This window comes from Sardina pilchardus, chromosome 23 (genome assembly GCF_963854185.1).
Source record: "Sardina pilchardus chromosome 23, fSarPil1.1, whole genome shotgun sequence".
Lineage (NCBI taxonomy): Eukaryota > Metazoa > Chordata > Actinopteri > Clupeiformes > Clupeidae > Sardina > Sardina pilchardus.
The window spans coordinates 28,474,370-28,497,985 of NC_085016.1; the positions used below are offsets into that span (position 1 = coordinate 28,474,370).

The 23,616-nt window shown below is 40.6% G+C and overlaps 4 protein-coding genes across 5 annotated transcripts in view; all 4 read right to left on the reverse strand.

Annotated features, from left to right (window-relative positions):
• Nucleotides 1-23,616, reverse strand: part of LOC134070859 (PI-PLC X domain-containing protein 1-like) — a 30,872-nt gene that overhangs the window by 5,867 nt on the left and 1,389 nt on the right. The window contains exons 4-7 of one of the 2 annotated variants that reach the window (XM_062527335.1): nucleotides 23,088-23,216; nucleotides 22,384-22,539; nucleotides 21,846-22,035; nucleotides 20,168-21,735 (exon numbers count right to left, since the gene is read on the reverse strand). In XM_062527335.1, the coding sequence (XP_062383319.1) occupies nucleotides 21,509-21,735; nucleotides 21,846-22,035; nucleotides 22,384-22,539; nucleotides 23,088-23,216 (702 nt within the window). In that variant the 3' untranslated portion in view covers nucleotides 20,168-21,508. Of the gene's footprint in view, nucleotides 1-19,861; nucleotides 21,736-21,845; nucleotides 22,036-22,383; nucleotides 22,540-23,087; nucleotides 23,217-23,616 lie in introns of those variants that run through there. The other variant, XM_062527334.1, reaches the window with a different exon arrangement.
• sft2d2b (SFT2 domain containing 2b) lies at nucleotides 1,426-8,762 on the reverse strand. The gene is made up of 8 exons (XM_062527831.1): nucleotides 8,529-8,762; nucleotides 7,923-8,012; nucleotides 4,841-4,926; nucleotides 3,781-3,862; nucleotides 3,609-3,644; nucleotides 3,444-3,502; nucleotides 2,094-2,123; nucleotides 1,426-1,662 (listed from the first exon to the last, which is right to left on the reverse strand). The coding sequence occupies exons 1-8, from the start codon at nucleotides 8,595-8,597 to the stop codon at nucleotides 1,623-1,625; spliced, it is 492 nt and encodes a 163-aa protein (XP_062383815.1). The 5' UTR covers nucleotides 8,598-8,762; the 3' UTR covers nucleotides 1,426-1,622.
• si:ch211-207l14.1 (uncharacterized) lies at nucleotides 9,442-13,736 on the reverse strand. Its single transcript, XM_062528151.1, has 4 exons — nucleotides 13,239-13,736; nucleotides 10,463-10,726; nucleotides 9,938-10,036; nucleotides 9,442-9,617 (listed from the first exon to the last, which is right to left on the reverse strand). Exons 1-4 carry the CDS (start codon nucleotides 13,404-13,406, stop codon nucleotides 9,510-9,512), a joined length of 639 nt encoding a protein of 212 aa, XP_062384135.1. The 5' UTR covers nucleotides 13,407-13,736; the 3' UTR covers nucleotides 9,442-9,509.
• Nucleotides 13,945-19,405, reverse strand: zgc:112023 (PI-PLC X domain-containing protein 1). The gene is made up of 7 exons (XM_062528175.1): nucleotides 19,067-19,405; nucleotides 18,590-18,719; nucleotides 18,292-18,428; nucleotides 17,857-17,985; nucleotides 17,415-17,570; nucleotides 16,312-16,495; nucleotides 13,945-16,213 (listed from the first exon to the last, which is right to left on the reverse strand). Exons 2-7 carry the CDS (start codon nucleotides 18,693-18,695, stop codon nucleotides 15,978-15,980), a joined length of 948 nt encoding a protein of 315 aa, XP_062384159.1. The 5' UTR covers nucleotides 18,696-18,719; nucleotides 19,067-19,405; the 3' UTR covers nucleotides 13,945-15,977.

Genomic DNA, 23,616 nt, shown 5'->3' on the forward strand with positions numbered 1-23,616 from the left:
TTCGAAAGCCACCCAGCAGAGCGCGTAAACGGGAGCGCGTTTCGCCGTAATCAACTATGGGATGAACGGAAATAAAAATGCTGACTCTTAACCTTGTTTGCAAAGTATAAGTATTTATTATATTGAGTAATCCACACTTATGTTTCTCAGCAAGTGTAACAAAGTATGTTTAATACGATCAAGTTAAGAATATATATTAGAGCCCTTGTCAACTATGGAAAATATGGACCCCTTCCACCTTCACAATCTGGACTCAGAAATGATCATTTGATTCTAGTGACAATTAAGACATAAAACAACAGGCTATGGATGTTTGAAAATGGAGAGGAAAATGTGCTTTGCACGAGCTTTCATGAATTACCAAAGTCTTGCCTATTCTAACATCTACACAATTTGCATTTGACAGAAATAGTAAATTCAGTCATTGTTCATATTTGAAACAATTATTTGAAGCAAAATAAAAACATTACGAATACATTACAAAAACACACTCATAATTAAAATGATTCAGCATACCGGTAGATATAATTATAGCCATGTATATAAATATGAATATGTGTACCAAATATCTAGGAAATGTGTTTAGCCCATTTTTTGGTCTCCACCAAGAAAAGTACAAAATGTACAATGTACAAATGAATTCTAATTCAGTCTCACTGAAATGATTGGGTCATACCATAACATAATTATATGCCCGAATTGCACATGATGGACCTGGAATGTTAGAGATGAAGTCATAACAAACTACTCACTATACTTTTCCAAGAAATGTAAATGACCAAGAGCACAATGATGGAAGTCAACAGGAAAGATTACCTTTGCATCTCTAATAAATGTAACTCACTCCTACACACACACACACACACACACACATATATATACAGATCTGAGAAACTGTTCAAATTGACCCTGCCAACCAAGTGAAATGTTCATCTGAAATAAAATACTTCCCAAGTAACATTCCCATTAACATTACCAGATGGTAATGACATAATAAAATCATTATCACAATGAAGCTTTTAGGTTTTGGATATATACAATATATAAAAACACAATGTATTAGAAATGACCAAAGACCATGAGTAACAGCCTGTGAATGAACTAAAATCTGAAGCTAACTTGTCGATGTAAAATGGAGGACAGAAATGACTAAGTCGCAATGAGATACAGGTAGCACTAAGTAAGTTTCAGACATTCTAGCAGCTCCTGTAGCATTCATCTGAGACTGGCTGCACTCTCACTGTGTCCCCCCTCACCCCTATCTCTGTAAGATGACCACCACTAAGTGTCCTTAGGTATGTGTTTATGTATGTGTGTGTGTGTGTGTGTGTGTGTTTGTGTGTGTATACAACGCTGGCTTTGTGTTTTAACACCAACACACCTCTGGAATAGGTCCAGTCGCGCAGTGAAGGAGAGGCACTCTTGGTGTGTGTGTGTGTGTGTCGGTGTGTGGTGTGTGTGTGTGGTGTGTGTGTGTGTGCACACATGCGCATGCCAGGTGGTAAGAGGGTGCTTCAGCAGCGTGGGCCATCAGAGTGGTGTTGGGCAGCTGGGACGTTTGGGGTGTGTGGTGTGGCCTCAGCATCCTGCCCAACCAAACACTCGACGCCTTCAGGCCCAGCTCAGTTCAAACATGCAGAGAACAACTTCATCACCGCATCCCTGCAAACAACCAACCACATCAACAAACAAACAAACAAACAAACAAACAGTAACCATATAAATAAACAAATAAATAGACAAACACTAAACACAAACAAGTATGTCCAGCCAGCCAAAACCGCCCACATAGTGGTCAACGGTGCCAGCAGGCATAGGCTGCGAGTGAATGAAAGCTCTGACCACCTCACCCCGTTCAATTAAAACCACTGCTCTGTGCACGCTGGCTTTGTTTGTGGGGGCTGGTAAAATGGACATTTATTTAAAAAAAAAAATACAGATGCCTCATTTATGGCCAAACAGATAGCCAGAGGTGTTCCACAGAGCATTCACCCATGGAGGAGAATATACTGAGAATAGTAGTGTATGTGTGGCTTTAGCTAGTCATTTTAAACCACATTAATTCAGTTTACAAATGTAATCAAACCTCTCACCTTGCAAAAGGAATGTAGGACAAACCGTACCTGTAGCAAAAGAAAACACAATAATAAAACATACCATATGCATGATCTATCCACTCTCATGCTTCTACTCTGTACTAAAGCTCACCAATATTAAGCAGACTTTTAGCATCACAGAATCAAGCCTGGGCTAACCAAATGACCAGGCAGTGATGCTCCCACATGACAGGGCCACTCCTCTGCTGACCTACTGGTGACTTTGACCACAGTAAATGAAATGAGAGAGCAGAGCCATAGTGCCCGTGGGAAAGAGCGGAGCGCTGGTGAGCTAGCGTCTTGAGAACAGGCGCGTGATACAGCGTGCTCCTGATGGACATGGTGAAGGAGGACGGGGATGTGGGAACAAAGAGATGGTCGGCTGCCAGGTCTCAGTGCACCATCTCTGACCCACCACAATGGGCCTTGGCTAAAAGCTACACACATAATTGCCCCTGTTGTTGCTGCAGTTGTTATTGTTTTTTTTTTAAAATACATTTATCTATTCAGTGCCAAATAGGCACCAGTACAAAATGTCTGCATATATTTGGTCCGTGTAGATAAATCTGGAAAACAAACACTGCTTGTTATGTTCATGTTTTTACACAGAAGGACATGCATCGTGCATAACTATGTGCTTCCTGTGTCTTCTTAAGGTTAAAGTTAAGGATACGAACAGGTTTTAGCAGGTGCCTTTATCTAAAACAATAATGATCTAAATAATATATTTAAAATATTTATTCATTTATTGTCTTTAGAAAGCCTGCATTGAGAGTGCAAGGGAGTCCTTGTTCCAAATATGTCTGCTATAAATAACCAGAAGACAATGAAGAATGGATCCCCCCAATAAGACGAAACCAGTATAGAGAATGTTATATTTGCTATAATATCAGGAATTGTGAGCTGCCCCTGCAAATTCATTTGTGCAGTATGAGCAGCAGCTGAATACCGTGATGGAAAAAATTGCACGTGATGTTGAAGGTGAATCTGAGGAAATTTATACATAGATAAATTACAAGTAGTAATGACATTGTGTCTCTCCCACAGTAACCCATCATCACCCATATCACAGCAGACGTCAATGTAAGCCTAAAAAGGAGTTAAATGTCGCGACAATTCAATTATTTATTTATTTTTAGTTTAGGGACATCCAAATTAATATTCTCAAGGGAACGTTAAGGGAACTTTAGGGGAACATTGAGGGAACAAACATGTAACCAACAGCTAACATCTAGAGAATGTAACAAAAACTTTCCGCTTCAACCAAATGGCAACAAAAACCTAACCAAAAGTAACCTACAGGCAACATTACTGGAACCAAAGGGGCCAGTAGGGGTAACAGCTTACCAGGCAAAGGCCAAGAACTGGAGAATGCAGAAGAGCAAAGCAAGGCCGTTGTTCTTCCACTAGTGATGGATGTAGAAAGAGATCATTTAAAGTCATATTTGTATGTATAGGTCAAAGGTCAGTAAAGATGATGTTTAGGTGAACTCTAAAGACTGATTAACTCACCCAAAACGCTGCACAAAGGGTCAGTACGAAACATGTCTGCAGACAAGAACAGATGGGGGTAGACATATGTGATAAAGTACAATGCTTACAAGTGTGTGGTTGTGTGTGTGTGTGTGTGTGTGTGTGTGTGTGTGTGTGTGTGTGTGTGTGTGTGTGCGCCCGTCCCTCTCACCAGCATAATAGCCGTGGCCAGTGCCCTAGTCTTCTCGCACATCCTCTTGAGCTGGTTAAGTGGACCCATCAGGAACATTGTGCTACACAGACAGCACATATCAGTAGGACATAATACAATATAATTATGCAATATTAACATGCTGCGTCACGTAGGTACTGTAAGTCTTCACCTATATTGAACCCACTCTGCTATAGTAAGTATGTATTTGTATACTTATATTTTGTGTAAGTATCTAAGTACATTTTATTCATAAAGCGTTTTTAGCCCCCGGAAGTCAGGATCAGTTTTGGTCTAAAATCTTAAATTCAATCTTCAGACCACGTAGTCACACCACTGCAATACTAACATAGCCATAAGTATTAAAGCCTTTTTCTATCCCCTTTACTGACAGATGAAAACACTGTTAGTGAAGTACCTAACACGAGTGGAATGTTCAGGTATGTACAGTATGTTGTTTGTTGAGAGGAATGTTCAGGTATGTATGTTGTTGAGAGAAACTACAGATCAGCATGCATCCACTCCATTGTTACTTGCTCTATTCACATGCAAAAATAAGTACGGTACTTTTGCACTGTGGGCATATTTCAAGCGATAATAAAGCATATTTCTCCTAGTAGAATGGTTGCCAAGCTGTGCAGAGATGCAACAACTCTAACTTTCGATCAATTTGTGGCACAGTAATATAGAATGTAAGTAACAATAGAACCACCATAGACATCTTCTATGACTTAAGCCAATGTTAGGGCTCAACATGATTCAGCCCATCATCATCATAGACTGGACCTACAGTATACGTTTAAGAACACATGTTTTGTACGGCAACACACACACAGAGAAACCAGAGCAGTCGAACAAGAAAGAAAATGAGAGCACGCCATCAAACACACTAGGAGCATCGAAGACTTGTAAAAATCACAAACAGCCTGATACCACTGTATTTAGACATGCACACACATGCATACTCTCTAAAAATGGTTTCAGAACTTACTCTCACACCGTATATCATATCTTGGTATATTTATTTGAATGTTGAATGCTGTATCACAAATGAACTCACCTGGCCAGAGAAGCTAAGTTTCCACCAGTGTACAAAACTGCAAATACAGCCAGCCCTGCACCCGGAATCCACAATAGGCATGTTCCCTTCGAGAAGAACAGAGAAACACTACTGAGAATACACTAATTTCTCATAACTATTATTGTGTCACATTCATCACTAATGGATGTTCATTGTTGAAATCCCTTCATTAATGTTGGCCATCTCTGGAGCAATTGTCTCAACCCTTTCTCTCAAAAGGGCCATTTTTTTTACCCAGAAATAAAAAATAAATTTGTCTGGGACCACAAAGATATCAGAACCATTCAAAAGAAATCAGTTTACAAACCTCTATCTTTATTAGCCTCAATCATATGGTAAGCTTATATACTCTGCATGATTATGCTGTAGTATACAGTATAATATTTTCACTAACTGTTAATGCGTTGGGACAGTTTGAAGCTTACTGACTATATGAGTTTGTTAGACATGTTTTATAACTTCCATCAGAGAAAGCCATGGGAGCCAGAGGTGCTATTCATGGGTTTCATCAGGTCCCTTTCCACAGGTGTATTAATCAAGCACCATGCAGTCTGCACTCTGCATTGACAATCAAGGTGCTTGATTTTATACACCTGTGGAAAGGGACCTGATGAAACCCATGAATAGGGCCACATATGTGACCCTCGGGCCACAGGTTGCCTACTCCTGCTCAAGAGATTGCCTTGAAGTGAAGCAGCCAACTAGCCTAGAAATCTAGACGCCCCTAGCGGCAGCAAATGTAATTTGGCTGGCGGGGCAGTCTAGCAACGCTCCATAGAGCTAAGGAGCTGAGGACTGGAAAATACAAGCGGGCCAATCAAACCGTGTATAGAGTCGGTGGGTGGGATTAACATAATGGTGACTGACATGCGACCAGAAGTTGCGACGGTAACGCATCCTGTTATTTGAAAACAAGAAGATGATTCGTTTAGCGTTATCCTATTGCGGGGAGGGAATTTGAAAGACAACTGTTTATCCCACCCCTCCGATTGAGCCCTGTCTACGGTGAGTGTCCAGACCCTACATCTTGATGTGGGTCTGGCTCGTCAGGCTAGCAGCCTACGGGTTTAGTTTTGGTTCCAGAAGTAATGCCATTTATTCAGAGAGAAGGCCAGTATGTGAGCAACACACTGTGAATCAGCACACTCTCTGATACGTGACAAAAAAAGAAGTGTCCAATGTCCAAAAGATGCATTCCTGAGCACATACTTGAGGCCAAAATTATTAGCCCCCCTAAAATTTTGGACATTACTATGAAATTCTCCCTAAAATTTTCATCCCTGATAAAATGTTAAAAATCAAACATTCGCCAGTGTTATTATGTAAGTAGATGGTGCATTTTGGAGTGTTTATATTATAATTAGGAATGGTTCATCTCAAATTGTGTGGAAAGTGGAGTGGTCAAAATGATTAGCCCCCATGTGATTTTTTTGCTTTTAAATACGACCAACCTGTCACCTTTCAAGCCGCACCTGTCCAGATAACACCTGAACATCCAATCAGCATTGCTTGTTTACCTAAAGACTTCAAGGAACAGGCCTACCGGAACACCTGTCTGAGAGGAGACTTACAGGCATGCTGAAGATGAAGGAAATCTGTCTGGACCTCAGAAAGAAAATCATTGAGGCCTATAATATGGAGAAAGGCTATACTATAATTTGTAGATGCTTCACAGTCCGTAGAACAGCTGCGCAAGGCATCATTACAAAGTACAAAGAGTTCCAAGCTTGTGCATAACAAACCTAGGTGTGGATGAAAATGCTAAATAAATATCTCAATCTATAGAGAGAAAAATCCTCAGGAATGTTAGTAAGCATCCCCGCACATCCGCCAAAATGATAGCTGCTGACCTTGAAACCTCTGGGGTTGAAGTCTTGAGGAAGACAGTAACAAGGGCTTTTTAATTGTGGAGGCCTCCAAGGTCATCGGCCAAGAAAAGCTAAAAATGAGTTTTGGAAAACTGTCCTTTGGTCTAATGATGAGATTAAACTGGCGCTGTTTGGGCACATGGATGTTTGGCGAAAAAAGGCCTACAACCACAAAAATACAGTTCCCACAGTGAAGCATGGTGGTGGGAGCATAGGGCTCGGGATTGGGATTGTGATGTGAAAACTTCACGGGCAGCCATATTAGCAGCCTCACTCCTTATTTACTATGCACCTTGTAAGGATTTACTCCCGCCTGTTAGTGTGTTCCTGTTACTTAGTTTTTGCCTTCTTGGTCGTACGTTGCTGTGTACTGGGGTGTAACAGCGCAAAAGGAAAAGAATTGCTAACACTATACATTTTCTGCTTCTTGTCTTCTGCATCTGAATAAATGGATTATTACGTTCGGTGCGCTACCAACATGGCGGCAATAATCCTAGAATGCAACGCATGTGCGTGAGCCCTATTGTGTTATGGGACTGTTTTGCTGTCTCAGGCACAGGGAGCCTTGTTTGGGTGCATGGGATCATGAAAAAGAAAGATTACGTTGACCTTTTGAGTGATAACATCAAGGCATCTGCTCTTAGTCTAGGCTTACAGTAGGTCACCACCAGGTCCTTCAGCATGATAATAACCCAAAGCATATGTGAAAAGTGGTCCAAAACGCCCTAAAGGATACAAAAATCAAGGTGCTGGACCTTAACCCCATTTGCGAATCTGTGGCACGTGCAAGCTCGTCCATGCAAAAATCCATGCAGTTTGGACGAGCTGGAGCTAAAGAGTGCTTAAGAGATATGTGCCAACCTAGTAAAAGACTATTCAAAGAAGTTGTTGAAGCAAATAAAGATATTGACTATTGACTATTAATGGTCTGGGGGCTAATTGTCATCTCTTCCTGTTCTTGTCACAAATCAGGGGATGAGTAAAAAATTATCATCAAACGTAGTGGGTATATGGTCTTTGCTATTTTGTAATCATATGTAGCCTATAAACAAGGCACATTTTTGGAAATTATAATGTTCATGTATTAGACAAAGGATTATTTTGGCCTCAACTGTACATTCGTTATGAAATGAAATAGCAGAATAAATGGATTATCAGACTAATTGAAAAAAGTTTACTGAGTGGCACCTTACCAGCACAGAGCAGAGAACTCCCAGGACAAAACAAATGGCAAAGCCCTTGACGCGGGTGCCCCAGCTCAGGGTTGAGGCATCGTTTACGGTCTGTAAGAGTCACACCCACAGTTTCAAAGTTCTTTCAAGGCAGTGCCAGTTAGGTGATATGGTGCTGTTTTGCCACCACAGCTGCTTGAAAATAGTTTTAGATAGGCTAATACAGCCTAGGCTACTCCCAAGACTGAATTAAGATTTTTTTTAAAATCAATAGTCTAAAACAGTTACATTTGTTTCATACAGGGCGAAAGCAAGGCTACCATCCACACACATACAGCATACAGGCCTAGCCTACTTTAAAAGCTGGTCTAACAAGAACGTTCTATCGTGATGCAGCAGCCCAGGCCCACTGCTTTTGTGCAACATTTTAACTCTTGTCGTTTAAATCAAACGTACTAGAACTAGCATGGTGCATGGTCAGGAAACCGCTCCATCAAGCAAGCACATCGAGTTAAGATCGTATGCCTATTCTTTGTAAACTAATACACGATATCAACTAGGCCCACGTAGCAGGAAAGAGAGTAAACAAGCAGTAGCCTAGGCTAGGCACTTGAGAGCGGCTTGTACCTGTAATATGTTGCTGTCGTCATTATTAGTACCATCTTGTCCACTCAAAACTTTTTTTAATTTGTCCATGTAGGTCCAGGCTAACCAACCTAATTTCCAATTCACGCCAAACTCTTATCGCGTGCTTCGAAGAATCATGAAAAAACCTAGCAGACTGAAAACAATGATCAATTTCTGCCTTTTCCTGGTCGAAGTACAACAGGTGAATTCGAAACCTACTCGCGTGTAGCCACAGTAACCAGTGCGCTGTGTGTACGTCATCACGTACACTGGTGTACGCTGATAAGTCTACGTGACCCCCCCAAAAAAGTTGCTGAACTTTGAAACATTGATTATTTATTTAAAAGACTACAAAATAAACACTGTATGCAATATATTGTAATCATTCCACCGTGAGAAAAGGCCTACATTGTGCATGAAGATCAGGAAATGCGTGGTCATAATCAAACAGCCTATCAGACAACTGAATTAAACTGATAGGCCTAGCCTATACCACTGAGACATTGAGAAACATCAACATAATTATGTTAGTGATGTGACTCTTTAAAACAACCACATAAAGCCCGCAGCACTCCCCTATACAAACACATTTCAGAGGTATAAACATTCCAATTGATATAAAATGGAATGGGCTAATGCAATATGGCCTCTAACCTACCTAACCTTTTTTTTTATCAGGTAACCAACATACAATCATATTTACATTTATGTACACAGGAGCATCAGTGACTGTTCAAAATAGAAATACTTCCAGTTATTGCAAGACTACAAAACCAAAAGCATGGTGGACATGACAAGTAAAAAAAAAATTGTTTATTGTCCTCTCTGCTGAACAGCAGTTTAGCTTTCCTTTCATCCAGGATTTGCTGGTCAAGTCGCTGGTGAAGTGTGTATGTACAGTATGTGTGTGTGTGTGTGTGTGTGTGTGTGTGTGTGTGTGTGTTTGTGTTTCAGTGTGTGTGTGTGTTGAGGGGGTCGTAGTTAGGGCACTTTGACACGAGTGGACGTCCAGTATAGAGGCTCGGGCATAGCCACATGCACGCGACAGGTGGGGCAGGCCTGCTTCCTCCACAGCCACTCCTCTATACACTGCATAAAAACATCACACACACAAAACATGCCAACAACTTAGTCATCAGACCCAGAAAAACAACTCAGAGTACAGATTTCACAGAACTGAATACTGAATCATACTGAATCGTATAATGAGACAAAGAAAAAGGTGAAACCCCATTCTTATTTCTACTCAGTCTTATTGATTAATTGACTGATACTTGACAGACTGCATCAGGTGGCGTTTAGAATGCGTTACCTCTTGGGCTTTATTAAGGTACCTACACTTTAATGAATGTGTTTTAATGAACAAAGTATTTCTTCAGTGAGAAATAGAAGAGTTGACAGGCACATACCTCCGAGTGAAAGCGGTGTGTGCAGTGAAGTTCCCTCACCCCTCCCCCACCTTTGTGGAGATCATCATGACAGATTAGACAAATGCTGTCCGCATCGCTCTAGAGAGAACGAGAATGCAAAAGGACGAGTCAGGGTGGTTTAACAAACAAAATTGTCAGCCAGCTGGAATATACTGAGCCCAAAATTATGCTGTTGAAAGACAGTATATGTTATACATATTTGGTGTAGGCAAAAGCTATATTTACATGGTTTCTTGTCCCTTACAAAATAATTAGGTATAGCACAGGAAGACAGAAGACCTCAGTTATTTGACAGTTATTTGACTCAGTAAGACAGTATGTCATCACTGCAAGGCAAGCCAAGTTGATTTATATAGCATATTTCATCCACAGACACAATAACATATACCGTAAATAAAAGCAGACAGGATAGACCTAAAACAAAGCAAAGGGCATACAATAGCTTAATTAAAAGAGCATCCACTGAACATAAAATGAGAATAAAAAGAAGCATGATGAGCCCACCAGAGACATGACGTTTCTGCCCCTGAAGCGGGTCTTCTTCTCTGCGGTCTCCGTGACCTCTGGGATGGTGGGAATGGCAGGCGCCCGCCTCTCCCTCTCAGGGGTGCTGTGGGCGGCGGGGCAAACATCGCTTCCGTTGATGCCAGCGTGCCGTGCCCGGTAGTGGTGCCGCGACTCGCCCTCCTTTCTGGCGCTGTGGCTGGCAGGATTGGGGGCCGTAGTGGTGTTGTGCTGAAGTTGCAGTTGCATGGCATTTAATGTGGCCTACGAGGATAAGAACAAAGAAGAACAGCAAGAGAACACATCACTTACTGAGCATATAACTAAAAACTTCAATAATTCTGAAAGCTACCGAGTAGCAACTATACCATTGCTACTCTGCCGGAGTTACAACCAAATATTACAGATTTCAACATGAAGGAATGCATGAATGGATGAATGATTCACTTTTTATTTACATTATAATTAAAGTCAGTGAATCACTTCAAGCTTGGAGAGTGCTTTTAGACCTTCGGCTTGCTATTGAAAAAAATAATGGTGTGTAATTTCTAGGGAGCTGCAGTCCAACCTTTCAGACTTCAAAACAGAAAGAAGGAAAGCAGAAAGCATAGATTTTGTACATTCAGATGTTACTCAATCTCAACCCATATCCATGGAAATATAGCATTGGGATAGTGTCAAGGAAAATACTAACAACTAGTGGCCCCCCTCCCATATCAGTCACACATGTTAACTGTGTGATTTTCTGTGTATTAGTGTGTGTATTTAGTTTGGACCACCATAAAGGGTCTACATGCAACCTGAATACAAATTGGCTTAGAGTTGTGGTTGTGCCTGGCTGGGGTCAAGTTATAATTAGTTTACACGTAGCTTTGTTTACAAGTATGTTGACGTCTACTCACTCTGCTGAATATTGTTGAATAGTCATAGGTGGTTTGTTACTGTTGCACATTGCACATGACATAGTGTTGCTGAATTGTGATATTGATTAAATGTAATGTAACAGGAAAATGTACCCATTTGAATCCTCATTTGAGGTTTCAGTGTATGTGTGTGTGTGTGTGTGTGTGTGTGTGTGTGTGAGAGAGAGAGAGAGAGAGAGAGAGAGAGAGAGAGAGAGAGAGAGAGAGAGAGAGAGAGAGAGAGAGAGAGAGAGAGAGAGAGAGTGTCTCCATTGAGATTTCCAACTTGCCAGTTGAGCTGTCAGGTGGATTAACTGGTCAAATCAGTGAAGTGCAATTCTGGGTTACTTTATCTGAAGAGTGCAGCGTGACATCATTATTCTTTACACACACTGCACACCAAAACGGTCATGAAACCTAGACATACATTCTGTTATCTCAATCTCACATCATGATAACATCAATCAGACACCATCACAGACAAAAGGTGGCCTCCCCTGTCTTGCAATGTTAAAAAAGTAGAACTAAATTTCAGCACCTAACAATGTGACTGACAACCCTCTACCATTTCATCAGGACACAGAGACAGACAAGTAGAATAATACATACACAGTTACAATACCCTCACAACACAATAATACTAACACAGCAACAGTAAGAGTAGGCGGTGGTAGCATAGGGGCTAAGGAGGAGCTGGGCTAACATACTGTAGCCTGAATAGTTGTGGGTTCAATTCCTGGCTTCTACTGTTATGCCCTTGAGCAAGACATTTCACCCCGGGTTGCTCTAGGGATAATGGCCCTTGTAATATAATTGACATATGGTCAGTCGCTTTGTATAAAAGTGTCTGCTAAATGGATAATTGTAAATGTAAACAGTTACAAAGCTGGACTGTCCTTAAGTACACAGGTGTCAGGTCTGACTAAGATGGACCTCCTCCTGATGGACACCATCCAGATGGAACCTGACTATAAACCAACCGCACAACACCACCTTATCTATAGAATATATGTGGAGCTCAAGATGATGATTCCAATGATATTTAATTAGTATTCAATCATAGCACACAAGGAGATATAAGCTGTTCTTGGAGACAGTGAGAAGTTTTACTTATTCAGATGTCTAATTATGGATTTCATTTTAGAAGCATGAAACAACTATAAAAATCACCATCATGAAAAAAGAGTGGGACTGTGAAGATGTCTTAAGCTGAAACTGTATTTAATGCCTAATGAATCTCAACATGAGGCCTACAGTATATCCAACTCACAGTCTCGTCTTCAACATTACATTTCATTACATTACATTTGGCTGACACTTTTTAACCAATGCGACTTACAGTACAACATGGTAAAAACATTTAAAGCTTATAAGAGCAATTCTAAAAAAAACACAATAAGTGCATCAATGAGTGTAGTTAAGTGCATCAATGAGAGCAATTGTCTGTAGTAGAGCTATGAGAGGAGAGTCTCCAAAATGAAAGAACATAACTATTGGTATTCTTAGGATTGTCACAGTTCTCTCTGCAATTACAAAGGCTCTGATGTGGTGCCTCTTTCCAGTCACAGCTAAGAGGCCTGCTGATAGAAATAGATATAGGCCTATGTAGGTTTGACATTGAGGTGAAGGTGGAATCTCCCCCAGCTGACAATCTTATGGCAGTAAGCCCTTGACTGATACTGATCACGTCACAAGCATAGACAAGAGAATTTCATGTTACCTGACCCAGAGATTTCTGATCATCACTCACATTATAAAAACTAATAGGAAGCAGTAATCGTTCTCTATGTGCACCTACAAGGACTCTCTGGTGTATGTCATGAAAACACACAGAGGGAGAGAGAGAGAGAGAGAGAGAGAGAGAGAGAGCGTACCGGACAAGGCAGTGAAGCTCTGCGGTTGGCAATGGATCGACGAGGCCTAGGGACGTTCAAGCTAGACTTCCTCTCTCCATCCGGCTCCTCGGTCACCTCCTGTTGATCAAACCCCTGCTTCCAGGTTGTGAAGATGGCATCATCCTCCTCCTCCTCCTTCTTATCCATACTGACAGACTAGCTGCTCCAGTGTGTTCCAAGAGAATTTCCCCCTCGGCAGAAAGTTCCAGAAAGTACAGGGCTCCCTTGAGGCACCTGGGACCGACTAGAAGCCCTGACGCTGGGTTTACCTGTCAGCTTCTGGTAAGGGGGAAGGCTGATTAAGCACTGGGTAATTAGACACCCCTAGGCTCTCTAGAACCATCTGGTAGGTCTGTTGCTCTAAGCCAATTCAGATGCACTCTGAAGCTGTCAGCAGTGCAGGCCTCGAACAGCAACAGTGAATCTGTGGTAATCTGTTTAAGCAACAGGGGTGGGAGGAGGACGGGAGAGAGAGGGAGAGAGGGAGAGAAGATGGAGCGCGAGAGAGGGAGAGGGAGAGAGAGAACCAGCGGTGAAATGACTTTTAATCTCTCATCTCGAATGCTTAATTTCTATAACTGTGTAAGCTAATTAGCCTATTACATATCATGTGAGATGCAGGGAATATTTTTCAGCGCATAATTCCACTGCCTGGCTGGCAACAACATACATACAGACAAATAAGTTAGAGAATAGAAAAGCTTTATTTTTTCTTTCAAAACAATCATGAGTTTACACAATTCTAAAAAAGACTAAAATGACAACCATGACTGATAGCCTAGACTACCTGTTTTTGGATGTAGGCCTATATGGATAGGCTATGTTTATTTACCACATGCAGGAACACCAAAACAAATAGGAGGACCAAGTGGTGGGTGGAAGCACTGGACAAGATAATCACTTAAGTAGAGAGTTAAGCACCTTAGTGTGTGAAAAGAAAGGAGGCACCTAATCTTAGACGCCCTTTCACATGTTGAAACACAAATAAAGACCAGATTTAACACCATAAATACATTAATGTGTATAGCTGTGATAGCAATATAGAAGTGATAATACGCAGACAACGGAAATGTTTGACAGAACTGCTTACACATTTACAACTGCGACTTCTCTGCAAGACTTTCTGCAGTTCATCTTCCCCTTGATGGCGTTGTTTTCTCGATAACGTTAAAAAACGTGGCTTGCCACCACGCAGGCTAAAGACAATTTGCATTAGCCTATCTGGCAAAACTCGGAAACTCTGGGTTGTGGTGATTTAATACCTTATTCATAATACACAGAGAGGCCGACCCTGAATGTCTCTTCACTTCAAGAAATGGCTACAGCGTTAGGCTACTATCTTTGAACACATATCCGCAAAAACACGTAAAACCTGAGAATCCGGAAGGAAGAAGAAGTAAACACTGAACTGTAGGGACCGTCAATAAAGTTCGAACAGTTTAAATACGTAGCCTGCAATATTAACCAGGCAACACATGGACGCAGACGCACTAAAAGCACGTTACCAAACATGACTCAAAGTGATTCAGCGGGCGCTTCTACACAGTCCTGGGGCCTATTGCACAAAACTAGGATAAGGGATTAACCCGGGATATCTTGGTTATCCTGGCTCAATTTATCCGTGATCCAGTTGCACAAAAGCGGGATAGGGGGCAGCAGGATATGTTATGGTATAAGTTACCATGGCGATTTATTCTGTGGAGCTAGCCTGCTCCTGACCAGGCTCACAGCCAAGATAAGTTGATTCTAATGGTAATTACATTATCTGATTGGTTCAGCTAGCTGTCATTCAAATGAGACCTCCACGTGATTTTTTTTTAAAGAGCTGTAGATTCCATTTATATATTATTTGCAACATGCATTTACTCGCAAAACACAGCAGAATGTCTGCCTAATACCATATGGATGTCATTTAAATTATGGTGGCCTTATAATTAATAACATAGCCTACTCGTTGTTTGCTTCTTTTTTGACAGATGTTTGATGAATAGGCTGCTGTAGTAGTTGATTGGAAGTGGAGGGGACATTTTTCGAAGGTGTTTTGAACTAATTCGGCTTTTAAGACAAATTAAGATACGTTGTGCATCTTTGCGGTGGCAAAGCGCTTCCTAATGACGTTGCGTGCCGAGACAAGGAAGCTCTCACACACGTGGGTGCATACGTAAATTTGCATTCAGTTGATCTGCCACACCTACTCCCGCTATGTAACAGAAATAATCATGATCCCCCATCCAAAAAAGTAAAACTTTACCTCGTTGTTAGTCTATATCAAAAGCGGTTGTTTACTTTGTGTGCAAGACGCTATTTTTCGCGTCTTTTTTATTCCAACCGCGAGTTATTGGGGGAGAAACGAGAACGCGCACATACACCGGATAACTTACACCTGGCTTGATGAATCCGTGTCTGCTCATCCTGGATTGGTCTTTGTGCAACCAATTCAGCCGGTATGCTCTTGTTTAGGATTCAGTGATCGCGGATCAGTAACTTATCCCGGATGTCTTAATTCTGCTTTTGTGCAACAGGCCCCTGGTTTTGAAAATGGAAAAACACAAAGCGATTTGGACCAAGCCATGACGCCCATTCTCCTTGGTGAGCATGGAGGAGAGGGGAACCTCAAAAACAGCCTTTTAGAATAACTGACAGCTCTGGGACATGGAAACAGTTGTGCAAATTATATGCTCAATGAAATGAATTTGCTGCATATCAAACCAACGCAGATCAACTGAGAATTTGTTTGTTAAGTGCAATCACAATATGAACAAACTCATTGTCTGCCACAAAATCTGCACAGATGATGTTAAGACTTCTTTTACTTGGACCCGGATGCTGCTTCTTTACCCAGTCGAGTAAAAAGTTATAGGCTCTCAAAGTCATACTCCTCATAGTTTGGCAAGGATGCTGCACAATATATCGTAAATCTTCTGTGAGGTTCATTCCAGCCACAAAAAATGACTCTGCAAAAAAAAAAAAAAAAAGTAAGATAGCAAAAGCTTTAGATAATGTATATCCCACAGAATATTTTCAACAATATATATGTACAAATTTCTCTAACCTTTTGGCCTTCCGTCTTCCTTCTGCCCCTCAAGAAATAAGATGAGATCCTTCGGGTCAGGTGTATTGGCCCACCAGTAATCAATCATCGGCCAGAAGTCAGTGTATTTTTCTGCAGCCGGGTTGTCATATGAGAGGATCACCTGATAGCCATATTCCCAGCACAAACTGAGGGAGGGGGTTTCCTGTAATTAACAACACATGCCATATAGTGGGGCGAATGGAAGTGAAACTTAGTTGAGTAATTATGTTTTTTTGTTTTTTGTCACATGACATATGAAGACACAATGTGTGAAAACAGTACAGTTCACGGTTAGGCCAGTGATATTGAAGTACAGTATTGGAAACACACATATTCAAGTAGCCTACACTTAGTCTTTGCTCCTGTGCCATGATTTGCTTCTGCCACATGATCTGATCTGTGGTTGGGTACTAAGTTGTAATTTCTGATGTTCCCAATTACAGAGACTGGGGCAGTGCAGTGATCATATTTGTTGTCATACTACTGACAACTGTTGTCTTGTTGGCAGTCAGGGATATGGCCATTCAAACCAAAATCTACTAATAGTCAAATAGTAGATTAACACTGATAGACATTTTCATACTACAATTCAATGACTTTAATGCAGGTTGAATCTCAATATGCATTGAGAGATTTTGCTACTGTAGAATAATGCTGCAAATTCGAGGAGTTTTTCTCTTTCTGGGCCAATTCTCTCTAGTTCAAGGACAAGGACCCACCATAGTTTGTGACACAGATAACATTGTGATTATATTAGGCTTTCCAGAAGCTCACAGATGACAATTAAAACGAGAGGGAGACTTGAGTGAACATTTTCCTATTATGGTATGTTACTACAATGATAGTTGACTAATTTGTTGATGGTGTACATTTCCACCACAAATAATATAAATTCAAGCATTTTCAATTATAATTAATCCATTTATGTTTATTTTCAAGACATTCAAAGGCCTTGATTATTTTGTTTTCACATTCACAAACTTTGAAGGACTTCAAGGATCCGTGGGAACCCTGTAAATAACAAAGAACAATGTCTGTATCCCTGGTAAGCAAAGGTTATTGATTGACTCAGACTAACTCACTGTCTTGGGGCACAGCTTCTTCTCAAATCGTCTTTTCAGGAAATTAATAAGTTCCAGGTGTTCTTCTTTATTCATGTCATCGAATGCTGAGCATGCAATGATCACCACCTCCTTAGGATGCTCTCGTAGCCATTGTGCCACATTTGTGACGGTGTCCTGTTGAGGCCAAAAAAGGAAAGGAGACATTACAATAGAGTAGAGGAAACCAAAACATGAGTTATTATTTTTTGACAGATACAAAAACACATTATTACAATATAATAATGGGTACTATAATGGAATTATAATAATGGGCACCAAAGCATGCACAAGTGTTTAGGCCTAAAATAAGTTCAAATGGTGCATCACTATTATGGATTTGTGAAGAGAGAAAAAACATAACGTTGCTGCTACTGATCCATGTTATTTATTTTGTTTGTTAAAAAGGGGCATCTGCCCGGACCTTCAAAGTCTGCTTAGAGTAGATTCCATGGGCAAAATAGAAATGATCGTTGTCATCTTGTCTCTTATGAGCGACCCTCAGATCCAGGAACCGAATCCCCGCGTCAAGCTGATCTGAAATGTCCCATGTCTGCAAGGTCACATAAGGGGTAAATAACTTCTAGTCACCCGGAATTCATATCTGTTTTATGCTAGCCTTGCACACATATATCTATGGCACTGTCAATAATGATAACTAGGCCTACATGCAATGTTATGCAGTACAATGATAAATACATGGCCTGGCTGTCACATGTCAGTAGGATGGTTACTTATGTGAGATTGTTGTGAGAAATGATGATGATGCCCATGCTTTGTGTGTAGGTTGTAGAGCAACATTGAATTTACAGTAGTAATTCAGAATGAAGATGCATATTCATCTCACTCAGAGACATACCTGGGTTGTGGCCCACCTCTTCACATAAGGGCGTATGAAACAGGGGAAGCAGTGGTCTAGCATTCTCAAAAGACAAGATGCAGATTGTACAACGGGTGAACGGTCATCCAGATGATAGGTCATTGTGTCATGACTACCTGAAATGATATAGATGTCCATTGTCCACACAAATGTTTTGCATTATTAATCATGCTGAATGTATTCATAAACAAAAGGATGGAGGTCAGATCAAATAAAACTACATTTATAAATTCTTCATTATAAAATGGTCATATTTTCAGAGCACTTTAAGACTCACCTGGGATGGCGAGGTTCCATAACGGTACCTTCCAGAGTTTGTCTGGAAGATGTGACATCCAATCCGCACAGTTCGTCTCGTCTGGCATGTTGGAGCCCCTCTCCATGTATTCAGTTCATTAGGGCGATACCTAAAATATGCATCAGAATTTGAACTAGCCCATTAAATCTTTCACAGTCCGCAAACTTTCCAAACGTCCCGGTCCTTTCAGCCTATAAGCCTATACATTCCACTGTCTGGTGAGAGCAAAATGACTGCCAGGCAATAGGCCTATTACTGATATTTGTATCGCATCTACGAACAAAATCAATTTAGGTCTTAATGTTTCTATAGCTTTTGTGGTGTAGTGGAGGTATATAGGCCACGGAGGATATAATACGCTCTTGGTTTTCCGTGGCATCTGTTGAGACTACTGTACATTTTACTGTCGGTTCAGACACGACTGTTCCCATCATGGCCAAACATACAGTAGCCTACCTGAACTCCCTGTGCAGTGCAGTTCCACGATTAGGCGACATTCGAGCTGAAGTTATTTATCGGCAGTGGAGCAACGCTTCCCGCAACCGGAAAACTGCATGCAGGCAATACGAGAAAAAGCAAGACATTCTCGTGACCCGTCGTTATGATGACAAATCATCTGGAAAGTTAGGGACTATCTGAAAAGGTCTCGTAAATGACTAGTAATAACTTCCCATCAGACCCAACCTACCCACACTGATTGATGTACAAATCAGAGTGAAGCAAGAGAGAGTCAGGCAGTAGCCTAAGGAGAAACAACAGGGAAAAAATACCTACACAAGCTTTTTTTCCCCACAAATCTGAACCGCGTGCAAGGACTTCAATATAGAGAACACAAGTATCAACATTGTATAAAAGCGAAAAGCCATTGAGATGGCCCATGAGATCAATCAATCTGTATGTCGCACTAACTTTTGATGCGCATCGTTTTTAAGCGAATTAACTTTTTAGGCAACAACATTACTATTTACACCCGGGTGCAAATAATCAACATTACTATTTAGGCTACACCCGGGTGTAAATAGAGTAATAATCAACATTACTATTTACACCCGGGTGTAAATAGTGTAATAATCAACAATACTATTTACACCCAATGTCTAACATCCATGTACCCTGTCAATAGGCCTGTGTATTTAGGCCTACCAGCTCTACAGTAGGCTAGGCCTAATTTAGTTTTTAACAGTTTTTAGCTGTTTTGCCATGTCTGCGTTACTTGGAAGTGATTCTACAAATATTAGGCTGATGAGTGGTCATGTGGTAGCTTGATCAAACTATTTTGAAGAAACTTTTTTAAAGGCTATGTATATCAGGTTTTTAAACTCTTTTATAGGCTACTATTATCTTTCTTGATTAAGTGAATTACAGTTTTTTTCAATCGCTAACAAGCGTTTGTCCATTCATTTGACACATTTTCAAAACTCTAAACACAGACTCACACCTACAAAACACAATTGGCCAAATGGATAATTTTCCTTCCAAAAACACATTCCATGTTGTTACACCACATTTTGTTTCATATACACTAACTCGTCATATCTCTGCACACACTAACTTTACCAAAACACTGGAAATCTGACTCAAAATGAAATCATTCTGTCAAAGAATAAAACTTGTTTTCACTTCACAAGATACATGCAGTCAGTCAGAGTATATAGGTTTCAAAATACTGGCTATTGTTGACATTACAAAAATGCATAGACTTTTATGTTGCAGTTTTACAGGTATTTGCATGCAAAACATGCAATCCAGCATTTTTGCACAAAATGTCTTGGTTGGGAACTGTATGTCCACATGTAATGTTCACATACAAAAGCATTCTAGTTAAAAGCCAATCTCTTTTTTTTTAACTTCAGGAGGTACTAGTATAAATACTGTTTACGGTAGGCTATGATATTTATAAATTATATATTTTTTATTTTACTGTTTATACAGGAGGTACAGTAGAAATACTGTTTACAGTATGATAGAACAGAACAAGTTGTACAGTATTGCTTACAGTGAACAAGAGCATTCTGAACAAAAAACAACAGCAAAAAGCCCAGGTAAAAAGGGGATAACAAAAAACCCACAAAATTACTGTGTCATCAACATTGCATCTGATATTTACATGTATTCTCACCAGCCTTTCTTAGTGAAAGGCCTAGGTTGATTGCATGGGCAATGATAGCGGCACACATTTCATCACTGACTGTTCTTGCAGCCCTTCGAATGCCACCACCACACATTCTCTTCTCCCACATTCTCCTCTACCTTGCCCTCTCCTTGGGCCTACTCTTCTCCCTGGCACTGCTCCTCTCATTGGCCTGCCCTTCTTCCTGGGCCCCTTGCTCTTACTCTTCCTTGTATAGACATCACAGTGTTTGTCTTTTTCTGTTTTTGTTTCAAAAAACATCACTCCTCAAAGTCCTCCTTTTACTACTGTTTCAATGTCATATGAAAAAAATAACCCCTGCCACTGAGTCTAAGCCAGATTGGAATTGGCTGTGGTTGGCCCAATTGACCCAACATCATGTGTGTCATTTATTAAATTGTTTGTTTATTACTGTATCAGCTGAGATATATTGCTTTTGAACTGATATCATTGCAGAAGCAGAGGTTTTTATACGGTTTGGAATATTGTGTTTGCTATTGTGGGATGTTGTGTGTTAACATTCGTAAATAATAGAAAAACGATCCATAATTTTGTTAAGAGTTATAGCTTGTCTGTTAAGAAAATGTAAGCATTGTGGAAATGTATTTACTGACTGCATACTGTGTGAAAACGACATGAAATGTGTGAATGGTATGGCCACAAAAGGCCGATGCTGTGCTAACTGTGTTTAGAGTTTTGAAAATGTGTCAAATGAATGGACAAACGCTTGTAAGCGATTGAAAAAAAACTGTAATAAAATTACTTGATCATTTTGTATTGATCTCAATGACAAGCTGGACAAACTGATTAACACCCACAAAATCAGCAGCGATAATGTTGATGCATTCTTTGCTGTGACCACAGTGTTGCCTTTTGACCCAGGCTAGTAACTCTGGAAAAGCAGCAAGAGTCATTTCCCTCATGGATAAGAATAGGTGTTTTATCAAATAGCAGTTATTTTCAGTGAGGTTCAGACCAGCGACGAAGAAGGTATCTGTAGGATCCAAAAGGCAGACAGAAACACCAAATTAGGCAACAACAAAACAGGCAAACAATGATGATAACAAACACAAAAAACAACAATAAGGATGATAATAAACTTGCCACTTCGTCCTTCGTCCTGCAAACGGTCATCCAAGTACTTAATAACCTCACTTGCTGATGTCCTGTCTTGGTGAGACCACCAGTAGTCAATCTGTGGCCACAGCTCCTGGTGGCCAGAAGCTGCTGAATGGGCATAGGAGAGGATCACTTGGTATTCATGATCCCAGCAGTGCTGCAGAGAGGGGCACGCCTGTAGGAGACAAGCAGATAGAAGCATAAGAGCACAGCACAGTTTTTACATTATGCAACTGGCATCACGTTTCTAACTAATGTCTAAAGGAATGTTACAACATCATCAACCATAAATGGACCTATAGTGTGCCACTGCAGAAAAGCGCCATAATGCAGGTAGCCTACAATTCACTTCACATTTGTACTAATTTCCCGACTATTAGCCGTGACTTATACATTGATTATGAGGTTAATACAGGGGGGCAGTTTTGGTTTTGTTTCTTTTAACTGGCATAAAACACTGTCCTGCGGCTTGTATGCTGGAAATTACAGTAATGCAGAAAAAAGTCTGATGAGGTGCATGAACCGTTTTAGGGCAGAGTTTCTTCCCAAAGAGTTGTGGCAGTTTGGCAATGAGCCTCTGATGGTCATTGAGGAACAAGCCATCAAATGATGAGCAGGCTAGAATGACAACCTCCTTTGGGTGGTGTTCCAACCAACGAGCAACTTCGGTTAAGGTTTCCTGTGGAAGCATGAAAATAAAAGTAAATAACTGTACAAACAAGCCTTGAACATACAGTAGGCTACACCCATTTTGCTGGCATACAGTTGTATATGACAAGATACTCCACTGCCAGATAACTGCCAGACAAAAAAGTATGTCAGGTCTCCTTGCAATGATGTATGAAGCGCACTTTCTACACTATTAGCTACAATGCTGTGGTCAGGTTTCCTACTGATCATCAAGCAGTATATTTGTACAAAAAAACTGTTAAAACCAGACCTGAGATAGTAATATCATGATACCAACTATACTGAAGTTCTTTCTAGAACACAGCTTTTACCTTTTTAGTATATTGACATGAACATGGCGAGAATCTGGTGGTAATTGTGCAGTCTAAAAATTGTGGTACTTTTCGTTCAGTCTCCCATGGAGACTTCTGCTCTGAACAGCCATGAGAAGACGTGTGTGTGTGTGTGTGTGTGTGTGTGTGTGTGTGTGTGTGTGTGTGTGTGTGTGTGTGTGTGTGTGTGTGTGTGTGTGTGTGTGTATGTGTTATCTTCCCTTACCTCCACAGTAACTGTGGTGTAGAGTGCATGGGCAAAGTAGAAGGTGTGAGTGACATCCTTTGGCTTACAAGCAATTCTCAAATCAAAATACCGAACACCTGCATTCAGCTGCTCAATGATACTTAGATCCTAGAAGACCACAAGAACAGTGTCACACATCTACAAACACACACAAAACATGAAGCACTACTGAGAGCACTACATCAAGTTACGCCTTCCTCATTGGTTCTCCTGAAGGAATGTGTTGGCTGGGATTGACTCAGTCCGAGCCACTAGGGTTTGTGTTCGAAAAAGATTATGGGCCCTAAGTTATATGATGGGCAAAGTGCAAAGTCTTAACTAGAGCTAATCTAATATAAAAAATAGGCAAAATCAATTTGATAATCTGACACCATAAAGATGTTGTCCACAGACATTGATGAGTCTGCTCAATGCTCCAACATACCACACAACAGCTATAGTTCAGACACGGGAATATTGCTTGCTGATAGACTTAACACTTTGCCTACCATTTACAGTAAATTAAATA